General features: G+C 36.6%; 1 protein-coding gene across 2 annotated transcripts; it reads right to left on the bottom strand.

Annotated features, from left to right (window-relative positions):
• Positions 1-419: 419 nt before the first annotated feature.
• On the bottom strand, positions 420-14,585 carry LOC105320102 (uncharacterized). Of its 2 annotated transcripts, none has more exons than XM_066080849.1 (7): positions 14,537-14,585; positions 10,305-10,412; positions 9,084-9,227; positions 8,120-8,218; positions 7,878-7,956; positions 3,516-7,609; positions 420-2,012 (listed from the first exon to the last, which is right to left on the bottom strand). In XM_066080849.1, exons 1-6 carry the CDS (start codon positions 14,564-14,566, stop codon positions 5,436-5,438), a joined length of 2,634 nt encoding a protein of 877 aa, XP_065936921.1. In that variant the 5' UTR covers positions 14,567-14,585; the 3' UTR covers positions 420-2,012; positions 3,516-5,435. The 2 variants fall into 2 exon arrangements, with proteins under 2 accessions (XP_065936921.1, XP_065936922.1); XM_066080850.1 differs by lacking the exon at positions 14,537-14,585 and adding an exon at positions 12,768-13,050.

Below are 14,585 nucleotides of genomic sequence, written 5' to 3'. Positions count from 1 at the left end.
TCCGTATCACCTCTCTCTGAAAATGATGATGTAGTAAGCATTAAGTACCATCTGTATTTTAGCATGTTTTAAAAGAATTTGTTTCAAAATAGTTTTGTTATATAAATAAACGTCATTCAGTTCATTTTAAAAAGATCGAATAATAGACAAGGGTGTATAATAAATTTATCATTAAGACAGTAACTTGATCCAAAGAGTGTCTCGTTTGATCTGATGATCTGCACCTTGCAACTCGACCTGATCCGACCCCTTGAAACAAGTTACTGTTATATATGTATTAATTAAATCACAAAATATTCCGAGCATGTATCAAGAGTTAAGCCACAAGCGGTGTTTCTTTAAAGATTCGCTTAAAATGTAAAAGATGTTAAAAAAAACCCCAAAATATGAAGCTGTTGAATAAAGACAAACACAGACAGTTAGAGTGGACGACAGCTGCTTTATTCTGAGCAGACATTGTCAAGCAGTTAAAATTGATAACAGGCAAATTTGTTGAGAGTTCATAATTAAAAATATATTCTTGATGAAGCAATCACTCTTCTACAGTATAACATCAGGTTGATAAGTCAATATATTCCAATGGTTAAAAACACAATCTACCTGTATTTGATGACAAAACTAAAATTTCATATAACATGTTAATGTTTCATACATTTGTAAAACAAAAGTTTAATTCAAAACTAAAAATTCCTTTAGATATAAAATCAGTAAAACAGAAAATAATTAAAATGGAGCAGAAACCAGTGAACAATGGTTGAATACATCAGGACTGAATGTTTTCTAGCATAGTCATGGAGATCTCGGAAGAAGATTTTATTGCACCCAGACACCTATGATGACCAACACAAGAATGCGGGAAGTTGATTAATCACGATTACGATATTATGTCTGTTATGGCCCAAGATTAAATGCTGCATCATATAACTTTTTTTTAAAACATGAAAAACAGATTGTACATGCAATTACAGAACATAACAACCACACTCTCTCCAAATTGCCAAGTACTCCAAATTAATTATAAACCAAAACCCATGCATCAATCTTCCCTGTTGTTCATCAAACAAAATGAAACTATGGCTACTCTGTTGAATGGCAAATGAAACAAATAATGACTCCTCTATCCCGTGGTTGGATGTTGACTTTTAGGTCACCTCCCCATGTCCAAAAACTATACCATAAGCCCTCCACCCCCCACTCCAAACCTCTTTTTCTAATCACAAATCACGATTCATGAAATTTGTGACAAACCTCCTTCTATTTTGAGGAACATTATTCTGGTAAAAATGATAAACACAAGTCCATGAAAGGAAATTGGAGATATAAATACTGAAGTGAATGATTAGAAATGATTTGATGTTCTATGAAAGCACAGCTGTCCTCTGTTTTGGTTACAACCCTATGGCACGGGAGTATTTATACTTGAAGCCTCTCAGAAACTCAGACACATTCACTGTACACTTATATACAGGAAATAGAAAAATAAGCTTTTTTCACAAATATTTTAAACCTATCAACACATGGCTTTGTTCTATGAAAAAATGCATGCAAATGTTCAAACAATGGTATTTACAAATGATGGATGGTGGGTGTACAAAATATTACAGAATTACTGGCAACTACTGATGCAGTATAAACTTACAATTCAAGTTAGTTTTCTTGTACACAACTTGTACAAAAACAACACCCTGGAACTTTTCTATATCTTAACCACCTTCTAATGGCAGATACTTACTCAATATAATCATATGATATATAACCATATTGACAAGCTTATGCAAAAAATAATATTTTCTACCACTCAGAAATGTTAGAGTTCTTGAAGATAAGATGTCGGCAGCTAATGGCTAGGGGTGGACATATCTCATGGACCTGGCTGTCATGATTCTGCCTAGTATATACAGAGCACCAAGAGGATGCGTTATCACATAGCGAGTTGTACACTCGACAGGATGTACAGAGTTGATAATGGAAGGACTTACACACCCATTCACTCCTCAGAGTCCTCGTCTACTCTTAGGCCTAACAAAAAAAATTTTGTGTTTCGGGTAACCCGACCTAACCTACAAAAATGGCCCGATCCTACCATTTTTAGACAGTGTTTTAAAAATTTCCCCAGGCCGATTTTGCATGGCGGTACCGCCATGCATTGAAGATCCCCCGCCATGCATCACACAATGCCGCCATGCTTCCCGCTATGCATGTTTATTTCAAAGCAAAATTCTTTTTCCAATTATTACACATCTTAACTGTAATTAGTAGATATAAAGTTGTCGTTTCTCCGCTCAAACTTCAGGAAAAACACTTGCACCCGCAGTGAGCGCAGTTAATTTCGACATCGATCTCAGCAAGGGGGCACACGTTGTTTACGGTTTAAGGACTTAGCTTATGATTAAGATATATTAAAACTGAGTTTATTAATTGGTGATTAATGCATAAATAGAGACGTGATTACTTCTTGTTTTAATATAATGTGCTTTTTTCGACATCTCCGCCATTATCGAATGTTGTGGATTTTCCAAAATCTAAAAATAGCACAATGTTCACTCGATGGAGTTAGCTTGGATTCGATATGCTTGAACTCTTTATTTGCCGCAAGGATATTGGAAACTTGAAAAAATGTACATAATAAAGAAAGAAAAAACTACAGTTATTTGCAGAAATGCACGGAAGCGATGTCACATGACTAGAAACATCGTATATTGTATGCCTATGAAAATGATTGACTGTGTACATACACATAAACGGGGAAGGGGACTGGTGTCAAGATATCACAGAAACTTTCATATGGACCCCCAATTTAAACAAGAAATATTAACTGCCCAGAATAAGTTGAATCAAGTTTGCTGTAATTGTATGGACTTGTTCTGCCTATTTCTTGTTCAACACCCCCTAAAAAAATCTCTTAATATGTAGAAGAATTAAGGAGTGGGACAGAAGCTGATATTGAACTGCCATGTGAATCTATATTTCTTGTTTTTTGTGAAAACTTGTGAGGACCAACCTTTTAAAAAACTGATTTTGAAAAAAAATGTTATTAGTTTTGCCAGAAAAAAACCAGAGAAATTGTATATTAAATATACACAGATATTAAAATATAATTATGAATTGAAATGATACTTGTTGATGTAGATTTCATGAAAATGCATCAGTTATAGTACATATCATGTAGTACGTTTTATCAAATGGTTATACTATTACACACAGTGATTTCGCCGGCTTAGGCGCTTTAATGCCGCACCTCGCACTTACTCTGACAAACTTCCCCCCTCCATGCTTCAAAAATTTTCTGGGGAAAACACTGTATTACAGTCTATTACAGTGTAATAGATGTCTGATTTTATCCGATTGTGATTTTATCTTATTTCCAATAAAAAATACGTTTTTAAATATGAAACAAACAAACATTCTTAGGATTCATACAAAAAAATATATGATAAAATAAAAAAAAATCCCTACCTACCTAACCTAATTTTTTCATCAATGTTACCCTAAACACACAATTTTTTTTGTTAGGCCTTATGGAACTTTTGATGATATATGACTGTAACATTTAATGGTACATGATGATATATGACTGTAACATTTAATGGTACATGAGAGGATCATGGAGGAATGGTACACTTTGTGTGCAATAAATGAAACAAAATGTCAGCTTTATGTCCACAGAAAAAGTGGAGCTTTGTAAGGGATAATGGGGGGGGGGGGGGAATACAGGGGAAATACACAAAAAAAATCTAACAAGCGCATGAATCACTCGTGACTACAGAAACAGACAACTAGTACCAGTAATGCCCAACATAAGAACAGATATCCAGCTACATGTGTACAATCATCTTACAACCTCTACAACGGATAATCTCAATAAAATAACACACAATGGAACATAACTTCAACAAACATTCATCACAGTCTATCACACTGAAGTCGATCAACTTTGATTGTTGAGGGTGGGGAAGCATGAGTGTATATTCTTCATTAAAACAGATCAATTAATGCTTATCAATCAATTTTTCTTCAGATTTGACACAATACTGTAAACCAACTATTATTCGCTGCGACTAAATTTCATGATTTACTCGGGATAAGGTGGTTTGTGACAACTAATTTTCCCGACCAAGCCTTATTCACAGTCTTGTTGTTGTAACAACCATGCGACAAAGAGTGGTTCGGGCCAAGAAATATTCATGACAACGAGGCTCTCAAGAACCTCATGAAACTTTCTCGCAAGAGAATAGATGTTGCTTTACAGTATACCAGACCCAACCAGGGAAAAACTCCCCCTTTGAGGACCCTACTTTGGCATTGCAGTTTAAATTCAGAAAAAAGAGAGTAATCTAACATAAAAAGGATTCTTAAAAGCAACAAATGACCCAATTTAAAATTGGTAACTAAATATCTACTCTCTGAGTGATTTTGGCAACATTTTGTTATTCATTCACTTTAACGTTATGAAATTAGTGGAAGAATTCAATTTGTTCAAATGTACTGTATAACAACGTCAAGAGAACGCAGAAAAACAAAACAATCTGCTGAAGAGAGATCCTTCCACAGTTTACATTTACATATACACACTGAAAACAGCAGGAAAAAAATTGTTCACAGACACAATTAGTCTTCTTTCCCAGTTTTTCCTAATCAGACTCAGTTTCCATGACAATCTCTCTCTCTCTCTCTCTCTCTTAATGGAGCACCATCATAAAAGCACTATTTTAAAAATGTATCCACAAAACAAGGACCTTTCATGGAAAGAAAATGGATATGGTATACAACAAGTGGAGAAACAAATTTGATCTTGCACACAAAAAAAGAGCTATTTCACTAATGGTGGTGTACAATGACTACATCTAACTAATGAACACACTTTTGTTAACAGTGACTGAGTTCCATACACAGTTCTAACAGACACACAGACTCTCCAGCAGCAGATCATGTAGCTCTCTGAACAAATATCTCGCTGCCAAAAGCTATCAAATACAAAGGTCAATTCTATCTCTCATTGACAAAAAGTCATTCTATCTATCTAGCAAGGAACAATCATGACAATTGATTCTCATTTACAGAGCTCTCACAGTTAAAAAATAACAGACATCCTATATCTCAGATACAGTTTAAAAATCAGTAAAATGTAACAGACTTTGGCTTTGAATAAAGATCAGTTTAAGATCCACACTTATTTCATCCTTTGAGATTTCCACACCGAGATCAAAGCAGAGGAATTATTGGTTCTTATTGCATCTGTCATTAATACAGTATACCCAACTGTAACATACACAAGTCTGAAAGTGGCAGTCCTTTTCTTCCATTCATGATGAACACATATTTACTTTATCAAACTTCATCAAACACATTCAAAAGGAATGTAATGCAAAGCTTATTTTGTTCCTGTCGGTTTTTGCACAGACCTATACCACTGTACATTTGATCGACCCTGAAATCTACTTGGAATCCATTCTAGGCTTTTTGGGACTGCTCTGAGCAGCTGAAGACATGATTCTCTTTGACCTCTTCAGTGGAAGTCCGGCCTTTGATCTCGTCTTGATTATCAGATTATTCCCGGTGTCCAACTTTTTCATGGGAGATTTTCTGGGTGAGGTTTTTTGTGACATGGTTTGTTTTGTAACTGGAGTCGACTTTTCAGCTGAAGTTTTAGTGGAAACAGTTGCTTTGGCACCAAGCCTATTTTCCTGTGGAGCTACTTCTTTTTCAATACTTCTGTTCTTTTCTTTGGTTTGACTCTGCCCACTCCCCTCTGATGGCTGCTGTTGAGATGATTTTCTAGGAGAGGTTCTTAGTTTGGACACACTGAGAGATTTCTTCACTGGAGTCTTCTGGGAGACTGAAACATTCTGCTTACTTTGAGAGTTCATCTCTCTTTGTCTTGTTTTCTGAAAGACCGAGGCCGACACTGGCGTTTCTATAGCCGTTTTGAGTAAGGGTTTAGAGCTGGGTTTGCCTTTGGAAGTCTGAAATGTACGAGACTTAACGTGCCACTGGACTAGGTCAGGTGTGGGGGACAGATTTAAACCGAGAGATTTTTCAGACTCTGGGGAAGAAATACAACTGCAGGGGGAGACCTGAGGGGTGACGGACACCGAACTTGTGGGGGACACACTCAAGGGCGGCGTAGTGGAGGAGGAGCAATGCATCAGAGACAAGTCCGCTGAACAAAGGCCAAGCTTCTTCTTCCTACAAGCCGCGCAGCAACGGGAGTTGACCGATTCCTCATCAGAAGAAATTGAGATGATGGAGATGTTGTCGACTGACCGATTCCCTGATTGTCTCTTCTTCAATTTGTTTCCATGAGGTGCCCATGAGGGTTGTATGAGTGGTGTGGAGGATTTTACTGGAGGAATCGCAATCTTCTCTTTCTTCACTGAGATGTGCCCATCTGTTGGCGTCTGCTTTAGTTTGAGTGTCAGAGACTGCTGGATTGCCTTGGTTGTCTTGTTTTTCTTCAGATTGGACTGCACAGCAGCTAGATCAGACAACAGACAGCGGTACAGGGTCAACTTATGCTTTGTGATCTCTGCATTGGCGTCCTCTGACACTACATTCACTGGAGCCAACTGATTCAGCTTCGTTTCATTCAACTCAGACCTTTTCTTCAGACCAAGAAGTTTATCCACATTTTTAGACATAAGAAGGGGTTCCTTTGGGAATTCTGAATCAGACACACTGGCTGTGGGTTTTATGTTCATAAGTTTTCTATAGGAGTGTTTAGACAGGTATCGTCTGAGTTCCCAGTTTGTAAGCCTGGCCACATCCACTGAACACTTGGGTAAACTTCTCAAAAGCTCTCTACTCTCTTTGCTGAGTCCTGACTTCAGCCTCTTCTTTATCTCCTTTTTCTGTTTGCTGTTGAAACCATACTTATGCACAAATTTCCCATCGTGTTTTCGCCGCGGTTTATATGATAGTGGGAAGGTTATAGTTCTGTTGCGTAGCTTTTCATAGAAAGAGTTTTTGACTGGCGTTTTGCAAAATGATTCCGAGTCCCCAATCACCTGAATAAATGAGTCTGCTTTGACGTGTTTTTGAATCCTCTGTCCGAGCAGGGAGGAGATATCGATGGCTAACAGAGACTTTCCTTTCTGGGTTGCCTTCTCCTCTGCGTCTTCACTGCATCCACTGATCACGCTTTCCCGGTCCTCGTTATCCCCAGGCTGCGAGTAACTGAGCCTCTTTCGGGAGGCAGGGCCTTCCTCTCGACTGAGCTGCGATATCAGGGACTTGGGTGTCCGTGGGGTTGTGGGGGAGATGGGCGTGTCCGGTACAGAGTAATCCAACTCCTCACACTCAACGTCCAGGCTGTTCCTGTGTCGCGCTAGAATCTTGTCCGCCTTCTGTTTGGGCACCAGATTAAACATCTTGATGAAGCCGTCTTTGGGGCCCCTGGGGGTCTTATAACTGAGGGACAGTTTGATGGGGCTCATTTGAGGGGGCCCCTGGGTGGAGTCAGAGGGCTGGGGTGGTATCTTCATGGCCTCCTGGAGTTGGGGAGGTCGCTCCTGACACAGGGCTTGGTGCTCCCTCATTTGAGTCCTGTCCGAGAACTCGTGCTCACAGAAGTAACAGATGTAGATCTCTGCATACTGACACGGCCTCTTATCTGAAACAATGACATAATGGTACATTATCAGTTCATCAGTACAGAGAGGAAAGGTGTGTGGGAAGCTTTAAACATTACATTGCAAATCCACAATGTCTTGGCATATTTTTGCTACACTCTAAAATATCATATTATCATAAAGTTAGAGAACTTCATTAGATTCTTAAATAGTCAATTAGCTATGAACAAAAATCAAAACTAAATTCTTATCATCTATATGAAAGAGAACTGATTGTATAGGACCAATGCCTGCAGACAGAGATCTTACTGTGGTTGTGGGGGGAGGGTCCAGTGTAGTAGCTGGGGGAGGGGTCCAAACGGTCCACAGGTTTACCGTGGAGGGATGTCTACAAACACAAAGTTTGGGAAATGTAAAGACAATGGCTAACAAGCATTCATTTCATAGTAGGTCTACACACATAAAGTTTGGAGGTGTTGGAGTATTTCCTTTGTTTACAGATACAGCTGTAATTATTGGGGTGACATAGTTATCCTAACGTTTTCTCTCACCTGTTTGCTGTCACACCTGTTGACCTGTAACAACTTTTCTTGTCCCATGTGGCGGTAGCACTTCTTTATTGCGTCTCTCAATGGTTCAGACCAATTACTCTGAAAAATACCAAAAACAACAAAAATAGAGGAGCAAATCTCACAAGACTAGACAAAATGGCTATATTTCTACAGACTTCAAAAAATCCTGGAAATGTCAGCTCAGAAAGTATGTCTGACTCATAAGTGACACATACTTAGCGGCAAGTATATACTGCAAGTACTTCCCTGTTGAAACAGTAAAGTACATAGTAGCATTAGTAAATAATACCTGTTGATACAATAGGCCTGTCTTGGCGCCTGTTCAGGAGAGATCATGTCTAGATAGTCTAGTACTTACCTGTTAATGAAGTACCATCAGTACTTACCTGTTAATACATTATGAATACCATCAGTACATACCTGTTGATACATTATGAAGTACCATCAGTACATACCTGTTAATACATTATGTAGTACCATCAGTACATACCTGTTGATACATTATAAAGTACCATCAGTACATACCTGTTAATACATTATGAAGTACCATTATTACATACCTGTTGATACATTATGAAGTACCATCAGTACATACCCAGGGTTGTCTCTAAGACCCGGGAGGCGGGGAATTTCCCCGCCTAAAGTGGCGTAATTACCGTGCTATTATTGCATTTCAAACACAATCTAGCTATAAGCTAGACCCCCAGAACCCCTTCTACTTATTTATTTCTCCCTTCTACTTCAATTTTTAGAGACAACCCTGCATACCTGTTAATACATTATGAAGTACCATCAGTACATACCTGTTGATACATTATGTAGTACCATTAGTACATACCTGTTGATACATTATGAAGTACCATCAGTACATACCTGTTGATACATTATAAAGTACCATCAGTACATACCTGTTGATACATTATGAAGTACCATCAGTTCATACCTGTTGATACAGTAGGTCTGACTTGGTACCCGTCCAGGGAAGGTGTAGTGGCCACCAGTCAGGCCGCGAGTTCTTCCTGTGGAGGCCGGCCTTATTGGACATCATGATGCTGACCAGCTGAGGGATAAAGTCCTGTAGCTCTACCTACAACAGGTGAGAGAACCGTCACAGTCCACAGGTAAACACTAGTCAATCAGACCAACTCCAAATCAAACAAACCAAAAAACACAAAGGATCAAAATTTTACAAATTTATCTCCTCCTCATTTTCTTCAATATTTCATTAAACTGTTTGCAATGATATCAACAATAAAGTTGTTAGTTCAAAAGCCCCAAAAAACCATAAAAGTTATAACAGGGCACCTGCATTTCAAAGCCAACTACTTCCTATGTGGAATACAGGTCCTACAACTACCGCGATCCAACTGTTGTACTACGGTCCTTGTGTGTAGAACAAAGAGAATGACAAGTACCATCTATTTATTATATATACCATACATATCTCTGGGAAAAATCCATTATCCCTGGTCCTATCTTATCTTTTGTCAGATCTATGAAGTTCTTGAATGTGCAGGAAACTCTCTTCCAATCTCATCACTCTTTTACACATGCATGCAGGAAGACACTTGGAGAATTAAATTGGTTGCAAAAAATCCCCATCAAAATGTGATTACGTTATGAAATGATTTTGTTTTTTTTCCCAAAACCTGAAGAGATGGGGTTATCATCAGGAAATCTAACAACATGTGTACATGTAGTATTATGGGGGTTTTTGTTGTTTTTTTTATTAAACCAACCAAATGTTACAGATGACTTAATCCATGATCAATGGTTTACAATACAAAAATAGGATATGATAATTACAAGATTTAAATCAAGATAAAGAATGAAATCCTTTGTCCACAAATAGCCCTATCATATATAATCAAATTATTATCTCTGTTACGGGAAGAATTGAGGACACATGGAATCCAAAAATGCCAATAATTCCCTGGAGAATTTAACCAATTAGGATAAATGGCCAAATAAGCATTTTGTGTGTGTGTGTTGGGGGGAAGGGGGGGGGGGGATTTCTGACCTGTGTCAAGGTCTCTTTGGTTAGGGAAGATGTTTGAGGGGATTGGTTTGGGTGTGGGAGGGGATGTGAGAGGAGGTGTGGGAGAGATGTGGGGGTGTGTGTGTTTGTGTGTGTGTGTGGGAGGGGGGGGGGGGGATTTCTGACCTGTGTCATGGTGTCGATGGACAGGGGAGGTAACTGGGGTAATTTGGCCGCCTCGGACGGTTGTGGGATATGCTGTAGTTTGGTGTCCTCTGGCATCTTGGCCTTCTTCTGAAAAATATCAAAAAAAGAACTACTCTTAAGATTATGCTAACTTGATAATCTTATGATATACAAATAATTACCTTAACCACTAACTTATGCAATATACTAGATTTGCTGAAATATAAAATTTACATCTTTGTTAAATGTTGTGAGATCTGTTAAGTAATTTCATCACAGGGGTTCCAGTATAACTATAGACCTGTAGAAAAGGCAATATACTGGACAATGTGAATTATAGTTACAGTCAAATCTAAAGAAACAGGGAAGAACAGACAGAAATTCCTGAAATTGTGAAGTGAGCAGTTACAATTTGAATCAAGTCACCTTCCTGCTTCCACAAAGACATACATACCACGTACACCATCAGTTCATGGCCAAGCAGTGCTCTTTAAAAATCTCTCAAGTCAAACAAGAAGTACCAGCGACATATGTAAAGAATTCTGTCCTCTAACATATCCAACAATAAGTACTAGTGGTATACCAATCCACTGAGATTCATGCACTTATCTTACTTAATTTAGTGTTTATGACTCAGGTGTCATTTCCCTCCAAACTATCTCTGTGTGCCTGAGAAACAATTTACTGAGAGCAGTGATCCCCTGTTGATTTCGACCAGATGGTCGTTCTTACACCCCCCCTAAAATCACAATGTTCTTACGCCCCCTAAAATCACACAGAACAGCTTTGTGGCTGACCATTACCTCACCACCGACCCTGGGGATTTGTTACACCTTAAATCATTAATAGTCTACAACTCCTGTAGACTTTACACACCTTTACCATCCCTGTCTCTATGGCCCGTCCGTCCACTCAAACAAAAGTTTCTCTTTATCCCCACCACAAAAGTGTTTGTTGCATGTGCTTTATAAGAAAATATTTTAGTTCCTTTTCAAGTAATACCATGTCTTTTCACCAACCCCCCCCCCCCTTAAAAAAATTTATCTCTCCATTTTAAGGACAAGACAGCTTTGATTGACATGGACATTTTTTCACATATTTATTATAACAAAATTAATCTACAAATTTATGCTTGGTAAACTATCTATTTTTTTGGTCTAATTTGTTTTTATGTGTAGGAGTAACTCCCCTTTACTCATAACCTGACAGTCTTCCACATATAGGGGAAAAGTGACCAAGTTCAACCTACATTATTTTTTATATCTTATGAATTCATTTTCATACATGAACTATATCTAAGCTGCTTAAAATTTAAATTATTAATTTCCTTTATCATGACACATGAACTCTTGAAAAAAAAAAATATTGAGTGACAATCATTATAGGTGCGTATTTTGGAATTATTTTGCCATGATTGTTTCCACTATGATACCAATATTACTGATTTAATATGACAGCTAATTTTCATATTGTCCAGAATAGTTAATATGATATATAAATCAACTTATGCTGCTTTTGCTGAGTCAACAAACAAGTTTTAAAACAAAAATTCCACAAATTCTGCTCACTGGTGTAACAACGTCAAATTCAAAATAAACCTATTAAGAAGCTATTAAAATAATAAAGCATGTAGCATGTCTTCTAGCTGGACTTATCTTGGAATTCTCTCGGTAGAATATTTACTCTATAGAGTCCAAGGTAACGCCAGTGATTATAAATTGCCAAATGCTATATGGAACCTATCCCAAACTTTTACCTACTTCTGTAATACACATCTTCAATTGAGTTAATGTTATCCTCCTTCAATACTTTATTTTAATATTTAAAATTGAAGGGAACTGTTTTTTCTTATCATTGCCTTTTTCTTTTTTTACTATAATATTGACCTGTGTCAGATTATAAACCAATAGTCTATTATAATGGTCAAGAGTATATTATTAACATAAAATAAATGACAAACTGTTACCTGTAATATAAAAACTAAGATCTACTTTTTTTTTCTTTTGCTTAAAATTTCCTGATATTCTGTATACATAAATAGTCCAACATTTTACAATTATTGTTTTTTATTTGCAGAACCACATACGATCTTTGTCAGTTGTGTAAAAACGTCTAAAACATTTTGCTACAGTTTACAACTTATAAATGCGTATAGGCCTAAATGTTGATGAAAGTTCGTTAATTAAGCAAACATATAAGTTGTTTATAAAGTTAATTACTTTAATCAATAGCAATTAATTATAACTCAATACACCCTGTTAATCACTAACATGCAACGAAATCATGTGAGTCTACTTTTGGCGTCAAAACGCGCCGTAAAGAAATTCGATAATTTAACGCGACATCCCCGGCGCTGCCGCTGCTGACCTCGCAAACAGCGGCGACCTACTTTAAACAATCGCGATTATTTTTAAATTTCCACTCCGATCGATCGACCATCTGCTGGTGTTTACATCAACTTACCATCTTTGTCCTATAAACATTCAGCTCGCAGAAATATTTCCCGATCCAAGCGCTTGTCGAATAATCAATCAGGCATTGCTATCGTTATTTTTGTACAGGCAAAATGGCGTCTAAATATTATGTGCTGTTACTGTACATCCGGGCTTTTTTCGCTGTCCAATGACTATTGCGAAGAGACTCGGTGTTCTGCTGGATGAGAAGGTTGGAACTTAGACCAAATGTACGAATCGGCAAAATATGCAAAAACAACAACATTTTAACCCAAATCAATGGGTGCGTGTGACGAAGAAAACAATGGCGGCCATGTCTGAATGCGGATATCTGATGCAAAAATAGAAATTATCTTATAAATATACAATTTACCTTGCCAAAAATTTGAGCGGGTTTTGCTGTTCACGTGATTCGCGGTCTTTTTTAAACAAAACGAATTTTTATCTCTGCGAGAAAATTATTGAATCCAAATAATTAAAATTTTATTGATTCTTGATAAAAATTATTTATCTAATATTAATTTTCTAAACCCGGGTCATTGTGAATGTAGTGCAAAATATGACTTTAGTGTATTTAGATTTTACATTCTATTGAGATATTTAAATATTATTTCTTCTCATAAAAAGTGAAAAACTATAATAGCCTTTATTTACATTATTGTGTTAACATTTCTAATTGCATTATATGTAAACAATATTTAAGATGATGGTCATGCAATTAGACCTTTGCCAGATTTTGTATAAAAGTTTGTTTGTGCCAATGTAATCATTTATACATTTTTTTCTATAAATTTGATTTTTAACACACGTTCCTTATGTTTTGTATGACACTGGGAGAAAAAAGATAATCGTATCCCCCTAAAACTTTTACGGCTGTAGTATGGGAACGGAATTTGACGTTTGTGAATAAGGATGTTAATTAATGTTTTATTAATTAATTTCATAATTATATACACCATGTAATATATATTATATAATTGCTTCTATTCACATATATTATTATATAATATTAAGTATATATATAGTACATGTATCTATGGAACTGAAACTTGCAGTGCATGTTAATATTTATAAACAAATTTATATTTAATAATAACATAAATAGTGATTTTAAGCATGCAACTTTGAGAAAAAGTGAGTTAAAAATTGTCGTTTCCATTTTATTTTCGCTATTGTTATTTTAGTCAACGAAATGCAATACATGTACATGTAAACAAATTTCATGAATTGTTATTCTAGGACCTTTCGTAAAACAACAGCTCGATCACGATATGACAATGAGAGAATAACTCTCAATCAACACAATCGATGTTTTAAAAAATATTTAGGTCGTTGAAACTTATATCTAATGAAACCTGCATGAACTCATTTTTTAAAACACAACACGGACCTTTTCTCTCAAATCAATTGAATAACATTCATTTCGTTTTATATAACAAAGTACAGAGGTCTATACCAGTGTATCTACGAGTTAGTAGCGACATATGAACCGACGTATTAGTTGCCAGTAGACATTTTTATCTTATCATTTAATTTTTTTACTTTGACCAAAGAGATAAACAGCTTAAATAGTATTGTAAATTCTGACATAAAAAAGAATTTGTAATTTTTTTTATATATAATAATCTAGAATGATCATTGTGATGAGATACTGAGATACTCTGTATATAGCTGCAATTCAGGCTGCTCTTAATTATTTTTTAATTTAAAATGACATAAACTTCTGATCACTCTATATATCCCCCGTCACTGACGGCTACTGTTTGCTCCCTGACCTACCTGGATCGTGTGGCTGGACATGACGTACATCCACAAGGACCCGGATGCT

This window comes from Magallana gigas, chromosome 4 (genome assembly GCF_963853765.1).
Source record: "Magallana gigas chromosome 4, xbMagGiga1.1, whole genome shotgun sequence".
In the NCBI taxonomy this organism is placed as follows: Eukaryota; Metazoa; Mollusca; class Bivalvia; order Ostreida; family Ostreidae; genus Magallana; species Magallana gigas.
This window is presented reverse-complemented; position numbering and strand designations above follow the sequence as displayed.

Coding starts and splice junctions, on each gene's coding strand:
- LOC105320102 (XM_066080849.1), bottom strand. CDS start 14,566: ATGTACGTCATGTCCAGCCACACGATCCAG. Junction 9,228..10,304: donor CCATCGACACCATGACACAG/GTCAGAAATCCC, acceptor CACCTGTTGTAG/GTAGAGCTACAGGACTTTAT. Junction 8,219..9,083: donor CAGACCTACTGTATCAACAG/GTATGAACTGAT, acceptor GGTATTTTTCAG/AGTAATTGGTCTGAACCATT.